This window comes from Lithobates pipiens, unplaced genomic scaffold (assembly GCF_037356315.1).
Source record: "Lithobates pipiens isolate NorthernLeopardFrog02 unplaced genomic scaffold, aLitPip1_a1.2 Scaffold_8, whole genome shotgun sequence".
Taxonomy (NCBI): domain Eukaryota; kingdom Metazoa; phylum Chordata; class Amphibia; order Anura; family Ranidae; genus Lithobates; species Lithobates pipiens.
The window spans coordinates 117,594,525-117,612,535 of NW_027507903.1; the positions used below are offsets into that span (position 1 = coordinate 117,594,525).

The 18,011-nt window shown below is 41.9% G+C and overlaps 1 protein-coding gene across 5 annotated transcripts in view; it reads right to left on the minus strand.

The window, feature by feature from the left end:
* The window catches only part of VPS13C (vacuolar protein sorting 13 homolog C), a 626,331-nt gene that overhangs the window by 163,110 nt on the left and 445,210 nt on the right, over positions 1-18,011 (minus strand). For all 5 annotated transcript variants that reach the window (XM_077473219.1, XM_077473221.1, XM_077473220.1 and 2 more), the window contains 3 exons: positions 15,927-16,224; positions 10,034-10,423; positions 3,172-3,276 (listed from right to left, as the gene is read on the minus strand). In XM_077473219.1, the coding sequence (XP_077329345.1) occupies positions 3,172-3,276; positions 10,034-10,423; positions 15,927-16,224 (793 nt within the window). The remainder of the gene's footprint in view (positions 1-3,171; positions 3,277-10,033; positions 10,424-15,926; positions 16,225-18,011) is intronic.

The following is an 18,011-nucleotide window of genomic DNA, read 5'->3' on the forward strand; positions in this document are numbered from 1 at the left end:
AAGACTTTTCGGCTCCTAGTTCACTAACAATTCAATAAACATTACCATAAACATCAACGAAGGGTTAATTAGCCCAAACAACAATGTGTGGAATACCATTACAAGCCAGACTAGACTCATTTATATTATGCAAGCAAACAGACAGGTGGCTGGAGTTCATGACATTAGCATCTGACAGTGTGTGTCCCAACAGCATGAGGCAGCACAAATTATATATACAGCATTGAATCTGACTAGCACAGATTATAGTGGGGTTCTCATTCACCCTGTGCCCCTTAAAATCCAGGGCCCATAATCAGTCGGCAAGAGGCTCGCATTCAGTCCTCTCAAAAAGCCTGTGTCCCGGCTAGGTCTGCCACAACAACGAGGCTAGGTTTTGTAAAATGGGTGTCTCAATATGTCACCCGGATGAAAGAGAGGCTTGTTTTGGGCCCAAATGTATTTAAGTGATGGATCAACATATCCCCTGTGTCCCAGGAGGACGTAAGGTATTACGAAACATGTCGGGCGTAATATATTTATTCCATCACGCTTCATGTGACCTTTATGCATGGGTGTTATATGTTTTATTTAGCTTGATTTTAATATTTAACCGTTTTTTACTAATGTTTTTCGTGCGCAATATTACGATGTATTGTGGCCGCTAGTGGGTTAAACCATCGATCTTTTTTCTATTAAAATTTACTCTTCTATATTAGCGGTAATTCACTATTGGAGTCCGTTTTTTCTTCCCTTTCCAGTCCGAGTGTGTGTGTTTTTTCTTTTTAGATAAAGCTGATATATCAGCTGATAAGCTGTCTCTTGTTCGGCTGAGCAACCTTGGATCACTTCCTGGAGAATCACGCTGGATTATAGTGGCGATTGGTGAGTTTGCATGTCCATCTCCCAATGCACTGCCCTGTAGTCGGCGGAGTTTGTATTTACAGAAGTTCCAGGTTTCCCCGCAGAGGGCTGTGTCTGCCTGCTCACACGGGAGTCCAACCGATCCGGTAAGGACCCTTAGATACTATTATCGGACGGATTTGTTTCCTGTTGAATACCGCCGTCGGGGTTCATCTGAATATCTCCCATCTGCAGTATTCCTATCAAGGACATTAGAATGCCTATTTTTTGTGTTTTATTACACGTAACCAGAAAGGACAATTCAACTGATGGGTTTAATTAGATTTTTTGTTTTCATTAATTTTTTCACTGTGATCTTCACTCATTTCACATTTTGTAGCGCAACTTTATTTTTATATTATTTTACGTTAGCCATAAGGCTATTTGATGGTGTTTAGTTGCAGCTTTGTTCAATATTTTTATATTTGTTTCTAGCACGGTATTTTTTCTTTTTTGGTTTTTGTATGTGCATTGGGGCTCCCAGGTGCTTTTTTTTTTAAACAAAACTATACACCCACAAATGCTTATGATTCAAAAATGGTCATATACGCTGAATAGCAACATTTTTTAGCTTTTCTCTTTTCAGTTTGTTTTTACAGCTGAAAAACTCTTCAAACCCACTCGTTTTTGTTTTTTTTCTCCAGCCAGAAAAAGCCCCTGCCAAAAAACATTGACATGGACAACATGCTGGAGAGTTTACTGTCTGCCGTTAAAAACACCTGAAACCAAAAACTGCAACTGTAAAACACGTCCAGTGTATATGAGGCCTAATAAGCATCACAGAGATCACACTCCTGGAATTAATTTAACACTTGTGCTGAAAAGGCACGAGTATAACAAGAAGCAAAGGCAGACCGAGCTGTTTTATACTCCAGTAATAACAGACGTCTGGTACTGAGGTGAAAAAGGAGACTGCTAATTTGAAATTGGTAAAAGCTATAACAACATTTCTTAGAAGGCCAAATAAAGCGAGACAATAACTAGGCAAAAAGCACAAAACAGCGTAGATTATTCCATAACCTGTCTCTTAAAGACCGCATGTATGGTTAGCACTGCAGTGTGTCCTCTAGGATACAGGATAGAATGTAAGGTGTAATACAGATCCAAGTAATGATCCAACAAGACACATAAATCCAGGAATCTGTATGTAAAGATGCAAGGAAACCCTGTTTTGCCTTTTCCAGGTCACTGGTCCTGTCCAGGGTCCAGGCTACACCCGCCACAGTGGGCATACTCTGCAGGGGGTCTTCAGGGTTTGGGTAGCACAGGAATGGACTACAACCTTGGAATTGTATAGCACCCTGTGGCTAACTACACTTGTTGCACCACATGACAAAGTGTGTGCCTTATGCAGAATGCAGAATGCAGTGCCTGAAGCAAGCACTAAAACCTGGCCCTGTGTGGTCCGGGTAGGGTTCCCCAGGTTTAAATCGAGGGTAAATGATTCAGAAACTGCTAGTGAGCCCCAAGACAATAAACGATCAGGTCTTGATGGAAGTGTCAGTCTAATGGGAAATAAAAAAAATATTTTCTCCAACAGGAGTAGGGGTCCATTATCTAAGGACACTAGCAAAATATTGGGGCCTCATGAAGTGAACGGGATTATAGGGATACACTCAGGGCAGTACCAGCAAAGCTTTTAGCAGTGTCCATTCACCTGCAGGTAACAGCAAATGACGCATGGTCTAAGAATCCATTTGTTTGTCCTGTATGCTTAAGATAAAAACACTTACTGCTCTTTAAATTACATTAAAGCAGAGTTCCACCCATTTAAAAGTCAACCGTTACAAAAAGGCGTAGCTGCTGACTTAACAGTCAGACACTTACCTGTCCCATGGTCCAGCGATGTGGCGCACGAAGCCCCACTCCTCTCGACCCTCCTCCTCTCGGTGGCGCTGGCATTGTAACTGTGGGCGCCTGGTTGTGGGTCCATAGCCAGGCACGCACTGCGCATGCGTGAGCAGCGCTGCACAACAATTGGCCGGGCAATCTTCTGAGACCTGTGACGTGTCCAAGAAGATGAGAGGGAGGGAGGAGAGGCTATCTTTCCTCCGGCACCAGGGGAGGAAGTGGGAGCTGGGTGCCTGTAAAAACTGGGTACCCGCTCCCCCCCCCCCCAAAAACGACATGCCAAATGTGGCATGTCAGGGGGTCAACAACACTTAAAGCGGAAGCTCCATTTTTGGGTGGAACTCTGCTTTGATATGAATAATTAAACACTTCATCCAGCGAGCATGCAGAAAAAGGGAGACCAGGAGAGTTTTCCTGGTCTTGATAATACCAACTCACCAAATACTCCATTTTGCCAGCAGGGCATTTAACACATCCATAACTTCCAACTGTGTCTAGAGAAAATGCAGATGACCAGGAACTTGTGGAAATACACAGCTGTATCTGTTTCAGAATCAAAATAGCAAGATTATGGTTATTAGAGGCAACTATAAAGGGGGTCTTCATAACAGAAAATTATCTCTAGCCCCCGTGTTCAGTAACAATAGGGTACTCATGTCTTCACTAACCAAAGTTTGCCAGAATAAGGTATTAATCATATTTTACCTACTGAACCCAGTTTGATCGACACATAAGCTTGTTAAACTTCAGTTAATAAAATAAATGTCACTATTGCCCCATTTAGACGATGTGGTGCATTAATGCACCACATTGTCAAACAAAGATTGAATGCGATTAAGGCAGCCCATTAATTTTGAATAGTCAGGAAGCAAACTTTAATTCAAAAAACAAAACAAAAGATATATATTTTTATTACAGTGTGGGTGTGCTGCCTGTTACTGTAACAGCAGGTTAGGATTCTATTCAGAATGAAGAACAACCACACCACAGTTCATTTGTTTTATTGCACATTAATTCAACACTAATATGCAAGTAGGCCCATATAACGGCACACAGGTTGCACTGTTAATTGAATTGTATGGAACATTAAATTGTCTTGAATACGATTAGAAGACCAACTTTAAAAAAAAGAGGATTTTTAAAACACCTTACCCGTAAAATTCTTTTCTTTGATGTACATCAGGGGGAACAGAGTCATAGTAGTTGTTATGTGGGTTAATAGGCCACCTTTAGGTGATGGACACTGGCACTCCCTAAGGCCCCATTCACACCTGAATGTAGCGTTTTCATGCAGAAAACCGCATGATTTTACATAGATTTTTACCCCGATTTTGCCCTGTTTTGTACCGCGTTTTTCCGCGATTTTGTGCAGGGCAAAAGGTCACCAATGTAAAAAGAAGAAAAACGCCCAAATCTGCCCGATTAGAGTGACAAAAAAGGGTCCAAAACTTGTTTGAGCTTCAGGCGTTCGGCTTCAGGTGACATGGAGTGGAGATGTGAACCATCTCCATTGAGAATAATAGATTCTTTCCCCGCCAGCGTTTTGTAGCTTCAGGCTTCAAGCTACAAAACGCTCAGGTGTGAATGGGGCCTAATACCAGGAGTGTACTCTCTATATATCCCCTCCCACTACTGGGAGTACCTCAGTTTTGTAGCCAAGCAATACAAGCGTATACCAAGAAGGGAGGGACCTCTGTGTCCCTTGATGTACATCAAAGAAAATAATTTTACAGGTAAGCTGTTTTTAAAAATCCTGTTTTCTTTTCATAGATCAGGGGACACAGAGCCATAGTAATTACTATGTGGGATGTCCCATAGCAATGGCAACTGAAGGGAGGGAGACACAACAACAAAAAAGTAGGGCAAAAGAGGCTAGAGGACTCATACGGCAGCCTGCAGTACACTATGCCCAAAGGCAATATCCTCATGACCTTTAACATCGATTTGATAAAATCTGGTAAATGTATGAACTGAAGACCAAGTTGTGGCCTTACAGATCTGAGCCATAGAGGCCTGATGATGCACCGCCCAAGAGGCACTAACTACCCTGGTTGAATGTGCTTTAACATAAAAAGGAGGAATTTTCTTGCTTAAGCCATAAGCTTGAACAATTACTTGATGAATCCATTTGGAAATAGTAGATTTTGATACTGCCTGTCCCCTTTTTGGACCTACTGGCAGTACAAACAAAACATCTGTTTTGCAAACCTGAGCGGTCGCTTTTAAATAGACTCTGATCGCTCTTACTACATCAAGAGAATGTAGTGCCTTCTCTTCCCTAGATTGTGACTCTGGGAAGAAAGAAGGTAAAATAATATCCTGATTTAAATGAAAACCTGTCAATACTTTTGGTAGGAATTCAGGATGAAGATGCAAAACCACCTTATCCTTATGCATGATCAAACATGGCTCTTTACAAGACAGAGACGCTAGTTCTGATACTCTTATAGCAGAAGAAACCAAAAAGATTATTTTTCTTGCCAAAGAACCAAGGGATTTTCCCGTAAAGGCTCAAAAGGCTGATTCTGTAAAGCCGATATAATCAAATTTAAATCCCAAGGATTTAGAGGTGCCTTGATAGGGGGATTAATCTGTGTTACCCCCTGAAAAAAACTACGCACCAGAGAGTGAGAAGCAAGAGGCCGTTGAAAAAACACAGACAAGGCCGAGATCTGGCCCTTGATAGGCCAGCTTCATTTCTAATCCCATTTGCAGGAAATCAAGGATCCTACCTATGACATACTTCCCGGGGTGCCAACCCCTGGATACATACCAAGAAACATATGCCTTCCAGACTCTGTAGTAAATGATTCTAGAAGCCGGATTACTGGCATTAACCAAAGTAGACACTACTGAATAGGATAACCCACGGTCCTTTAGAATGTGGGTTTCAATAGCCAAACTGTTAAATTTAGCGTCCGTACGGTAGGATGGAATACCAGACCTTGTGCGAGAAGGTCTGGCCATAATGGCAGAGTCCAAGGGACTCCTACCGCCATCTTTATGATCTCTGCAAACCAAGATGTTCTGGGGCACCAGAATCACCTCCTTTCGTTCCTGCTTGATGCTACGGAGAAGGCACGAAAGTAGCAGGACTGGAGGAAATGCATAGATCAGAGAAATCTGATCCCATGGGAAGTCTAATGTGTCTGTTCCGCATGCCAGCAGATCTCTTGTTATTGACACAAAGTTGTCGACTTTGTTGTTCTAAACAGGTCCACGTCCGGAATACCCCATCTCTGACATATCGCTAGGAAGATGTCGGGGTGAAGAGACCATTACCCCGGAAATAACTGTTGGCGACTAAAGTAGTCTGCCTGCCAATTTTCTATTCCTGGAATGAAAATTGCCAATAGTCAAGAAATGTTGTTTTCTGCCCAGGCTAGAACATGATTCACCTCTTTTTGGGCTGCACAACTTCTCGTGCCCCCCTAGTGATTGATGTAAGCCACAGCCATGGCATTGTCAGATTGAATCCTGACAGGACAAACCCGTAGCCTGAGAGTCCAGGACTCTAGGGCCAGACGTACTGCCCGAATCTCCAAAATGTTGATGGGCAAGGTCCTTTCTGACTTTGGACCATCTCCCTTGGACAAAATCCTCTTCCAGAACTGCTCCCCAGCCTAGAAGGCTGGCATCAGTTGTCACCACTTTCCAGGATACTGGCAGAAAGGATTTCCCCTTTTGGAGGTTGCTGGATATCAACCACCAATTTAGGTTCTGACGTACATCGGGGATAAGCGTATCGGAAAATCCATAGCCTGAACTTGTTCCAGACCGACAAGATGGTGTTTTGTAGCAGTCTTGAGTGAAACTGCGCGTAAGGGACGGCCTTGAAGGGTGCCACCATTTTCCCTAACAATCTCATGCACAGACAAATCAAAGGATTTTCCTTTGTTTTGACAAGTTGATTTAGTCCTAATGGAACTGATTCTTATCTGGGGTAAGAATACCCTTTTCTGTATGGTATTCTATGACCAGCCCCAAGTACTGTAATCTCCTTGATGGTTTTAAGGAGGATTTTTCTAGGTTGAGCATCCAACCCAGAGATTCCAGGTAGTTTACAGCTGTGATTAAACTTTGATTTAGACCAGAGACTGAATGATCTATTAAAAGAAGATCGTCTAAATAGGCTAGGGCCCTTATGCTCTGAGCCCTTAATCTGGCTAAAGGAGCTGCCAGAATTTCTGAGAACACCAGCGGTGTGGGGGCCAGACCGAATGGCAGGGCCACAAACTGAAAATGATGATTTTCTATCTCTAACCATAGAAATTTCTGGTGAGCGGGAAATATTGACACGTGGAGATAAGCATCTGTGATATTGATCGATGCCAAAAACTGCCCTCCTTGCAAGATGGAAACAACCGATCGGATTGATTCCATGCGAAAGGACCGATTATTTAAGTGCCGATTCAGATCCTTGAGATCTAGAATGGGTCTTATCTTTCCGTTTTGTTTTGGAACCATGAAAAGGTTTGAATAAAAACCTGTGTCTTGTTTCTCCAAGGGAACCTCTGATATCACCAGCTAAGAGATGATGATGATGGGATAAGAGATGATGCAGAGCTAGAAAGAGAAACTTATTTTTCTCTGGATCCCTGGGAACGTTTGATCTCAGAAAACGAGGGCGGAAACTCTTGGAGCTCTAGTTGGTAACCTAGAGAAATTGAGGAAGCCACCCATCTGTCTTGACATTGTTTCTGCCAGATCTTTGAAAATTAGAGGAGGCTTCCCCCCACCCGAGCGAGGGCGCCCCTTTATAAGGAGGCTTTAGTATACGGTTTTGAGGGCTTTCTGCTCCAAGACCTCTTTTGACCCTGGTGCTGACCTTGGGGTCTTCCCCTTGAACCTGACAGTGGAGGCTGTCGAGACTGCTAAGAGGCTGATGCCCCTGGTACAGGCGAGGAAGCACCCTTAAAGGAGAAATGTTTAAACTTCTTCTTTACTGGTAAAAGAGAGCTTTCCCATTAGAGATCCTTTGGATGTTGGATGGATGTATTTATCCAGATCGTCCCCAAATAGCCGTTCACCATGAAAGGATAAGCTGGCCAAGAGTTTTTTATACGGTGCTTCAGCTGACCAATTTTTCAGCCACAGAACTCTGCAAGAATGCACTAGTCCTAGCATAAGCCACGAGGCTTGGATGATATAATCTTTCATAGCATCTACTGTGAAGCATAGTGCGTCTGATACACCAGCCCATTGCTGGGCCTGCTGATCAGGCAGAATCTTAAGTATCGCCACAAACTGTTCCTTAATGGACTGAGATACACCAATTGCTGCAAGAACCGGCTGCGCTACTGAACTTGCTAAAGACATATTGCTTTTAGAAAAGTTCAGACTTTTCATCTGTTGGATCTTTTAACATCAGCGCATTAACCACCAGACACGCGAGACTTGTTCACTGAGGCGATTGCAGCATCAACCCCCCATTTCTTATAGAAATCCTCCTCCATAGGATATAATGCAGAAAATGTTCAGGGAGGATAATACTGTTTATCCGGATGTTCCCATTCAGAATATATAAGCTTTTTTTTTTAAGCCATTAATGAACAGGAAATGCATCCCCAGATGGGAGCAGTTTTAGTGATCCCAAACCAGAGGTGGGTTCATCAAGAGCCTGCGCTGCAGGCAGCAAAAAGGTTGAATGAACCAATTTAGTAATAGTGTACAAGCAACCTGTTCTGTGATGCTGTTCCCTCTATATTAAGATCCTCAGAAGAGGATACATAAAATTTTCCAGATCCCCTGCCCCTTGCACCTCAATATGAGGGTCCTGAGCACTGCATGGGGATCTTCTACGTTTAGACCCACTACGGAGAGTGATCAAAGCATCAATCTTCTTTTCCACATTAGAAATGGCAGAAGAAAAGAACCTCCTGTGTGATATATATAGGGGCTGAAGTGTCCCTCGCTGCTGCAACATCAGGCTCCCCTGGCGGCTCAATCTGACTGACCTCATCACTCTCAGAGGAGGATGACATTCTTTTGGAGATGGATTTAGCTTGTTGTGAAACCATCAAGCCTTTAGAACCCTTTGAGGAGTTCCTGGTCCCTCTTCCACTCATAGCCTGAAGCACAAAGCAGAGGCACTACCAAAAAGAATGTACACTGCTAAGTTATAGTCCAGCACTACAAAGCTGCTATTAATGTCTAGCCTGGTAAAGTAATAATGAGTCAAAAGGGGAATGCCTGTGTCACCAAACCTGAAATAAGTCACCTCTGCTCATGTGTCCCTCCACAGCCAGTAGCAGCAACACACACACACAGTACTCTTTTAAAAACGCCCTCCACGTGTAGCCGGCGTCTGCCGCCGTTAGCCCCACTCCCGTGCTGATTATGGCCCCTCCGTTTTCAAAAGAAAAGGCTTTCCTGCACCAGCGGCGGACAGTTGACATGACGGCGGGGGGTTAAAAAGCACCGCTGAGTAGCCGCGCATTTTTATTTTTTAAAAAGAGTGATTCCAGGCATACAATTCCCCAGAGGGGATCATTTTAACATAGAGGGGTGCAGGAGGAGAGACCTAGTCCCCCTTTGCTTACCGGAGGATCTGCTAATTTTTGGCCGGAGGAGGAGGAAGTGCTCCTGACACAGCCTTTATCACCCCCAGTGGTGATAAATAGGCATGAGAACATAACATACTTAAAGAAGAAATTCATAAGAAAATCTAAAGATATTTCTTAGAAAACTCCACTTACCTTCCTGCCGCAGGGTTATCTGAGATAAACCCAATCTTCACCCTTCACGGTGGGCTCCGAAACCTTGAGGAACAGGGGAACCTAGAGGTTACCCAAATTCCTGGACCTGCAACACCACCCTGCCAGTAAAAACTTTGTGGCCTTACTACAAAACAGTACTGGATCCCAGGGTCCAGCTCTCTAAAAAGAGAAGCATTCGCAAGCAAAACCTTGTTTCTTTGGACACAAGGCCCAGGTACCATTCCTTAGGCCCGTTAAAGGACACAGCAAGGATTGTTCCAGTGGAGCTCAGCACAGCACATCTTTACTCGTGACCAACACCTTAGACTTTGGCGAAAAAACTGAGGTACTCCCAGTAGTGGGAGGTGTTATATAGGAAGTGCACTTCTGGTCTTAGGACGTGCAAGTGTCCATCACCTAAAGGTGGCCTATTAACCCACATAGTAACTACTATGGCTCTGTGTCCCCTGATGTATGAAAAGTCTATTTTATAGTTCCTACAGAGAATATAAACACACAAAAGTGCCTTTTCATTAGTAAAAACAAAAGCCAGATACTAACGTACAAACATCTTATCACATTCACTCATAACTTTATAGTACCTTGTTCTTGCTGAATATGTTCTTCTTCTTGAATGAGAAAAGAATGACATCTCTATAGTCTGATGGGTGTTTGACATGAATGTCTTCTGCTTTGTATTGCAGGATACGAGATGTCTTATTGATGATCCAGTAGGGGCTAAACACAGAAAGCACCATGCGGTTTCCCACGCGTTTCACATGTACGGAAAGGTCGACAGTCATTACTTCAGCAGTGTCCGCAGTGAAACTCACAGTGAAAAACTCAGGAAGATTTTCATGGACTCTGAAATGTCCATTCCAATTCCTGCCCTGGTACTTGATTAAGGCAAGCTCCATAATTTCACCACTGATGCGTGAATGGAGGACATCACAGGAGCTTCCTTCTGGCAGCATGTGGGCATCTGCAGTTCCCTGAAAAAGAATATAATCAATCAATGATTACATGATTAAGTACATTATGAATACACAATCAGTCTATTTTTTTTCTGAATTTTAATATGCACCATGGAGAAATTTTACTTTTTTCTACTCTCCAGTTACAGTAGTTCAATATAAAGGGATATAAATTAGGGTTGCGCCAATACTGATACTAAGCATTTGCATGAGTATCGGCACTCGTGCCAATGCCGATACCTGAAACCGATACCTTCAGGTTCAGCTCTTTCATCTGTCAGCACGATTCACCCGCTGACAGATGAAATGTATACAAAAGAATGCAGGCAGTCATTAGTTATTAAGGAGTGGGGCTGCAGCTTCCTTAACAACCAATGACGTTTCAGCTGTCAGTGGGGATTTCCCTTGCCCGCAGTGGACCCGCTCCGACTCCGCTCCCTTAGCTCAGTTTTTTTGTGTCCTCCGGCGATCTGCTTCTACTCCTCAGGCTCCTCGGCGGGGTAACAGATCTGCCCGCCTGGTGAGTAGTGTGTCCTGCACTGAGCCAAGCTTTGCTGCTGCAGAACTTCTTGGAGGGGGAGGGCGAGTCTGCTGGGTGTTGTATCGCAGTGATTGGCAGTGTGTGGGTTCCCAAATACCCCTTTCCCCTTCTCCACCCTACACAATAACCCCCTGCCCCTCCACAATAACCCCCTCTCCACCCTAAACAATAAAAGCCCTCCTCACCTCTCCACCGTAAACAATAACCCTCCTCCCCATCTCTCCACCCTAAACAATAACCCCTTCCCCACCGCTTCATCATAAACAATAACCCCCTCCCACCACTCCACCCTAAACAATAAATTTCTCCCCAACATTCTACCCTAAACAGTAAATCCCTCCCCACCAAAAAAAGTTAAAGTTATATAAATGTAAAAAAAAAAAAATTGTAAAAATAGGTATCAGTAATCGGTATCGGCGAGTACATAAGAAAAAGTATCGGTACTCGTACACGGTCTTAAAAAAAATGGTATCGGCACAACCCTAGTATAAATAAGACCAAGCCAAAAACGTTATTAGGGCTCGTTCACAGATTGCTGTGACTGGCATCTGTCTGCATTGGATAAATGTCACTTGCTGCTGTGGCACAGATAAAACAATTGTTTTCTATGTGCCATTTCACACTGCAATGCAGCCCAGAATTGTAGTGGAGTGAGCTGAGGTAAACATGTTGCATTTTATCGCAGCAAACATTTAGGAGCCACATGTCACTGCAAAATGCACTGCGCTAACATGTGGAGACATGACTGGAGTTAAAATTTTTTGAAATTCAAATAAACTTAAAAAAATATAAAAATGATGTCACACTGCCCCTCTTCCCAGTACCCACTGCAGCTGGAAAATTACAACTGCCTGAACACTAAATTTGAGCATTTAGCGCATGGACAGTATGAACAAGCCCTTAGCAATCTTTCCAACAAGGAAACAGGATGCAATTAAAACCTTTAAAAGAATCCAGTCCTTCTTGATTATTAGTATTAGAAAAAAAATAAATAAATAAAAGCTTTGTTCCAATAGACATATAGATCTTATTGGTCCTAGACCAAGTGAAAAGATGAAAGTAATTCCAACTGGGTGATATTTAGTTTGTTAAAGCATTGTGTATCATAAACAGTTAATATAAAATAATGTTTTCACCACTTTATCCTTTTTTTGCATTACAATGTTGCTCATCCCTTCCATTTTTTTTTTCCAATTTCAAGTCCACAAGCACATGCTCCAGCATTGGCTTCAAATTATTGTTCATTAGACAAGGTTAGCCAATGTCAGTATAATGTGTGGAACCCTTAAAGCCTCAATCAAGGGTACATACGATAATGCAGGAGAGCAACTGAGACACAACTGTTAACTCCATAAGAGAAAGTGTCTAAACCCAGTAGAACAAAGGACACTTTAAATAAAATAAAAAAATGCTGCACACCCCGAGTAGTAATAGAATAAAAGGGGAATTGTCCCCCTAAGTGGGGTTTTCTAGGCAGCAACAAATTAGAAGAAAATATATATATCAATGTTTTCAGCGTTTAGTTTTATATATGCTGTTTTGGTGTTACCTCCTGGATCATAGCTCATAATTTACTACTGTTGTCATTCCTGATATTTATATGTCCTATTAAAGCTTTATTTTTTATTTTTAAACATTGATGTATATATATTTTTTTCTAATTTGTTGCTGCCTAGAAAACCCCACTTTGGGGGACAATTCCCCTTTTTTCAGTGTCTAAACCCTTATCAACAGGATCACCAGGTATTCCTAAGGAAAAGCTGCATATTTAAACTATTTTAAAACAGTTAAAACAAAATATGAGATTGTAGTGATTGGGTTTAGATGTACTTTAATCTCAAATTAAAAGTGAGTGGACATCACAAATTAATTCAACCTCTTGTTTACATCTTGTTGCAGGAATCAAATAATTCTACAATTTATAGCCCTGAAGTGGGACTTTTTTTTTTTATCATGTTGTAAAGCGCTGCACAAACTGTTGGCATTATTTAAATCCTGTATAATAACAATAATACTACTCTTATTTGACAGGAATTACTACATTATCTTGAAGTCATACAGGCCTAATGTAACGTATAATTATAATAAAAAATATTTTTTGGCAGTTTTGTAGTTCTCCATTACGTTTAATCAGTTTTAATAGATGACTGGAAAAAAAAAACAAATTTCAGCTATCACTGTACAGTTCTGATCAATTTTGTACTACAATTTTAACTAAATGACTGCTTGAAGCAGGAAAAAAAAGAAAGTCATAGGTGGTAGATTGTTGTAATTGAAAGCTGATGGAAGACTCTGAAACTGTCAATTAAATTGCCAAGAACTTGCAAGCATTACATTCGCCTTCAATCTTCCACTAATCTTTGACTAACATTTTAGCTCATTATCACTCCTTTAAATACTATATAATACCTCTTAAGCCGGCCATAGAAAATTCTAATTTCAGCCGGGTTCAACAGGAACCAGCCGAGATTTGAACCATGTATGGGCAGGCTGAATGTACCCATGTTAATCGATCAACTCGGGTAAAGCCTTTCGGATTGTACATGCAATTATTGATACTGGCTGTTATAGCCACTAGCAATAATCACCATGTTCTCCCGGCGAAGACAGCTTCCCCTGTCAAACCAACGCAATGGCTCCACGGGAGGGATTCCCCCATCAACACAGTCAATCACTTACTTTCTTTCCTGCAACCACAGAAAATCTCTCCATCTATGGATGGACTTACCATTTAAAAAACAAACAAAAAACAACTTTATCAAGTATCATTGGAAAGGATTGAGGGAGGTACGTATGGGGTGTTAATTACATCTTACACCTCTGCACTGTTTTCCGAGGTACAGCTCTCTTAAAGCCTTATGAGAGAGCAGTTGTTCCTTCTCCCCCCAAATCACGTTTTATTCAAAGTATTATAGTTTTTCCACCTTTAATGTGACCTATAAACAATTCAACTTAATTGAAAAATAAACCAAAATCTTTTAGGCGGGGGGAGTAAAAATAAAAAATGAAAATAACGTGGTTGCATAAGAGTGCACACCCTCTTATAACTGGGGATGTAGCTGTGTTCAGAATTAAGCAATCACATTCAAACTCATGTTAAATAGGAGTCAGTACGCACCTGCTGACATTTAACGTGCCTCTAATTAAACCCAAATAAAGTGCAGTTGTTCCAGTAAGTCTTTCCTGACATTTCTTAGTCGCATCCTACAGGAAAAGATATGGTCCACATAGAGCTTCCAAAGCATCAGAGGGATCTCATTGTTAAAAGGTATCAGTCAGGAGAAGGGTACTAAAGAATTTAAAAGGCATTACATATACCATGGAATACAGTGAAGACAGTCATCATTAAGTGGAGAAAATATGGCCCAGCAGTGACATTACTAAGAACTGGATGTCCCTCCAAAATTGATGAAAAGACCATAGGAAAACTGGTCAGGGAGGCTGATGAGAGGCCTACAGCAACATTAAAGAAGCTGCAGGAATATCTGGCAAGTACTGGCTGTTTGGTACATATGACAACAATAACCCGTATTCTTAATATATTTGGCCTATGGGGTAGAGTGACAAGACGGAAGCCTTTTCTTACGAAGAAAAACATCCAGAAACCAAAACACATCTGAAGTCTCCCAAAAGCATGTGGGAAAATGTGTTCTGGTCTGATGAAACCAAAGTTTAACTTTTTGGCCATAATTTCAAAAGATAGGTTTGGTGCAAAAACAACACTGCACATCAACAAGAGAACACCATACCCACAGTGAAGCATGATGGTGCAAGAATCATGCTTTTGGGCTGTTTTTATTCAGCTGGAACAGGGGCCTTAGTCAAGGTAGGTGGAATTGTGAACAGTTCCAAATACCAGTCAATATTGGCACAAAACCTTCAGGCTTCTGCTAGAAAGCTGAATATGAAGAGGAACTTCAACTTTCAGCATGACAGCGACCCAAAAGATACATCCAAATCAGCAAAGGAATGGATTCACCAGAATAAAATTCAAGTTTTGGAATGGCCCAGCCAGAGATCAGAGCTGAATCCGATTGTAAATCTGTGGGGTGATCTGAAGAGATGGGGTGATCTGAAGAGGGATGTGCACAGGAGATCCCCTCACAATCTGACAGATTTGGAGTGTTTTTGCAAAGAAGAGTCAAGATGTGCCATGCTGATAGACTCATACCCAAAAAGACTGAGTGCTGTAATAAAATCAAAAAACATTTTAAACAAAGTATTTAGTAAAGGTTGTGCACACTTATGCAACCATATTATTTTAGTTTTTTACTTCCCTCCAACTAAAATATTTCAGTTTGTTGTTCAACGGAGTTCTACAGTTTAAAGGTCACATTAAAGGTGCAAAATGTTCTGAAAAGATTTATCTTTGTCTCACAGAAACCTGACATTTTAACATGGGTGTGCATACTTTTTATATCCACAGTGTATATATATAATATACACACATACATTTGTTCCTTTAGTTGACTGTTTCAGTCCCCATGCATTATCTGAATGTACTTAGTGACTGTGCTAGGAGTCTATGGCCCACTAATTGCAGATATACAGTACAATGTGCAGGGGTCAGGAGCAGTCAGGTGATGGCACTACTGTGTTCTCATCAGATTTTTTAGAAGGCTATATTTTGAAAATACAGCAAGACAGGAAGTATAAGGACTCATTTAGAGGCGCGATTATGCCCGTCCTTCATGCAGAGCTGCTGACAGGCTAATTTGCACCCACTTTGCAGCTGTGTGCAGGCAGCCCTCAGAAGTGGATGCACACGCAACACTAGCACCCACACAATCGCATGCCAACGTTTAACATGCGAGCAGGAGCTCCAAGGTGGATGCGCGCGCATTGCCCAGTGGCTCTGCATGGAGATCTGGCTTAGGCGCCTGTCTGAACGAGCCCTAAGCAACACGCTACATATACCTACCGCAGTCCTTTCCAATGATACCTTTAACAAGCCAAACTTCTGAGTTTGTGTATACTTGCCTCTAGAAGATATCTCAGGGAATAAGGCAGAAGGTTCTTGATGGTCAGTGATGGATAGAGATGAATAATGTAGGCTGGATCCCAGTCCTTCTCACCATTACTAGTAATGAAGTTGATTTCATCAGGAACAGCAGTACAGTTCACTATAAATGGCAGGAAGTTTATCTCGGTTGCTGGACACTGAAGGGTGCATTGAACCTCACTGCTCCTGTGAAGCATTTCCTTCCACATGATGTAACTAGTGGACTCTTTAAATTGCCCATCCAGAACACCTGTCGGCTTCAAGAATAGCTGACACCTAACAATGTTACAAAATTGGACAGAAAGATAAAATAATGCAAAATCTTATCAAGGGCACAATAAGCTCTCATAAAAAGGGCATAAAGGTATATAAATGTTTTACGATTACACAGAGTTAAACTAGACATTAGTCTGAAAGTAAAACTCCAGGAGGCACCGTCAATGAAATATATATATATATATATATATATATATATGAGCAGGTCCCAACAATATCCCATTGAAATTTCAGAGAAACAGCCTTCCCTGGGTGGACACATCCTACTGATTTATTTCATGACTCTTAACAGTCCATTAGATACATAAAAGCGTGTAGCACTCATATGTTCTTCCTGCTACACACACCACTACAGGCAAGTTTGAGTCAAGTAAAGATTATGACCCGAGCATCCCTTGGTCTACTACTGCCAATCCCATTTGCTACAAGAAATTGCTGGGAGAGGTCTGATCTCCAGCACAAAAAACAGATAAGTGATAGTAAAGCAGGCCACCCAACCCCCACAAAGACCTAAGTACATGCAAGTTGTTAATGATAAATGTTAAGCATCATCAGAAATAACAATTTTGCATAACTAGACAAGTCATTTAAACTAAAACCATACAACATGCTCTAACTTGAGCTTCCACAGTCACCTATCACAGCTAGTTTGTTCTACCTGTGTCACTAGATTGGGTTCACAGATTTTAGGTCCATGCACACTGGACTAAAACCCCAACCCCCCCCCCCCCTCCCCACCCCAAAACACCAGTTTTTGGCAGAAAAAAATAAGCGTTTTTGTACAAGCATTGGGTGTTTGTTTTCTGCCAGAAAACTACCGTAAACGCTGAGCACAAAGTGGTTTTAAACCCTTAATGCCTTGAATGGGCCATGGCAATCATATGCTTTGTATGCCCCAAAAGCTAAAAATAGTTATTAACCTTTTCTATGTAGTAATTCCCCCCACATTAGGAAACACAAGCCAGCTGGTGGGCGTTCAAAGTTCTCTTCTAGCTTCAACAAGAAGGGGAAGTGGGAGGTGGGATTGAGGGGGGTATAGCGGAGCTGAATGGCTGAGGAAATCATGAACCAACACCACCAATGGGCATGTACATTCTTCTTCTAGCTCCAGCATGTCTGCATCGCAAGAAGAGTGGGGCAGAGCGGAGCTGGCTGGGTGGGGAGAACATGGACCGACAAAGGCATACGAAAGTATCAGTGAGCAGCCACATTCGACTGCACACATTAGTTGTTGTCGGTCTGAGGGCTCTAGAATGGCTGGATGAGATAGGTTTTTCTAAAGCCAAATGGACAATAGAAAAGCTAATGTCATGAATCACAGAAATTGAAGCTAGATTGTTATTTTTGCATGGAACTCAACTTTAAAATATGCCTCTAAAGTCCTAATGTGCATGGACACATAGGATAACACGGTGCTGCTTCTATAGGCAATGTTGTTTATGCCCGGTGTGCACGGACTCTTCAAACCTGGACATTATAAACCCAAAGGTTTTTTCAACTAGCACATAAAATAAATTGAAGAACCTTGAAAAATAATTCAAGAACAAAGACATTAAGCTTGCCATAGAAAATTGGTTGATTACCCCATCAACACAGTCAGTGTTGATGGGGGAATCCCTCTCGTGGAGCCATTCTGCTGAACCATATATGGGCAGGCTGAGTCAACCTGTCGGATTTTACATGCAATTTCTTCTAGCGGCTATGGTAGCTATTAACAATAATCACAGTCTTTTCCCAGTGGGCACAGCCTCCTCCTCGCCCATCGAGAGAACAGAGTAATTATTGAT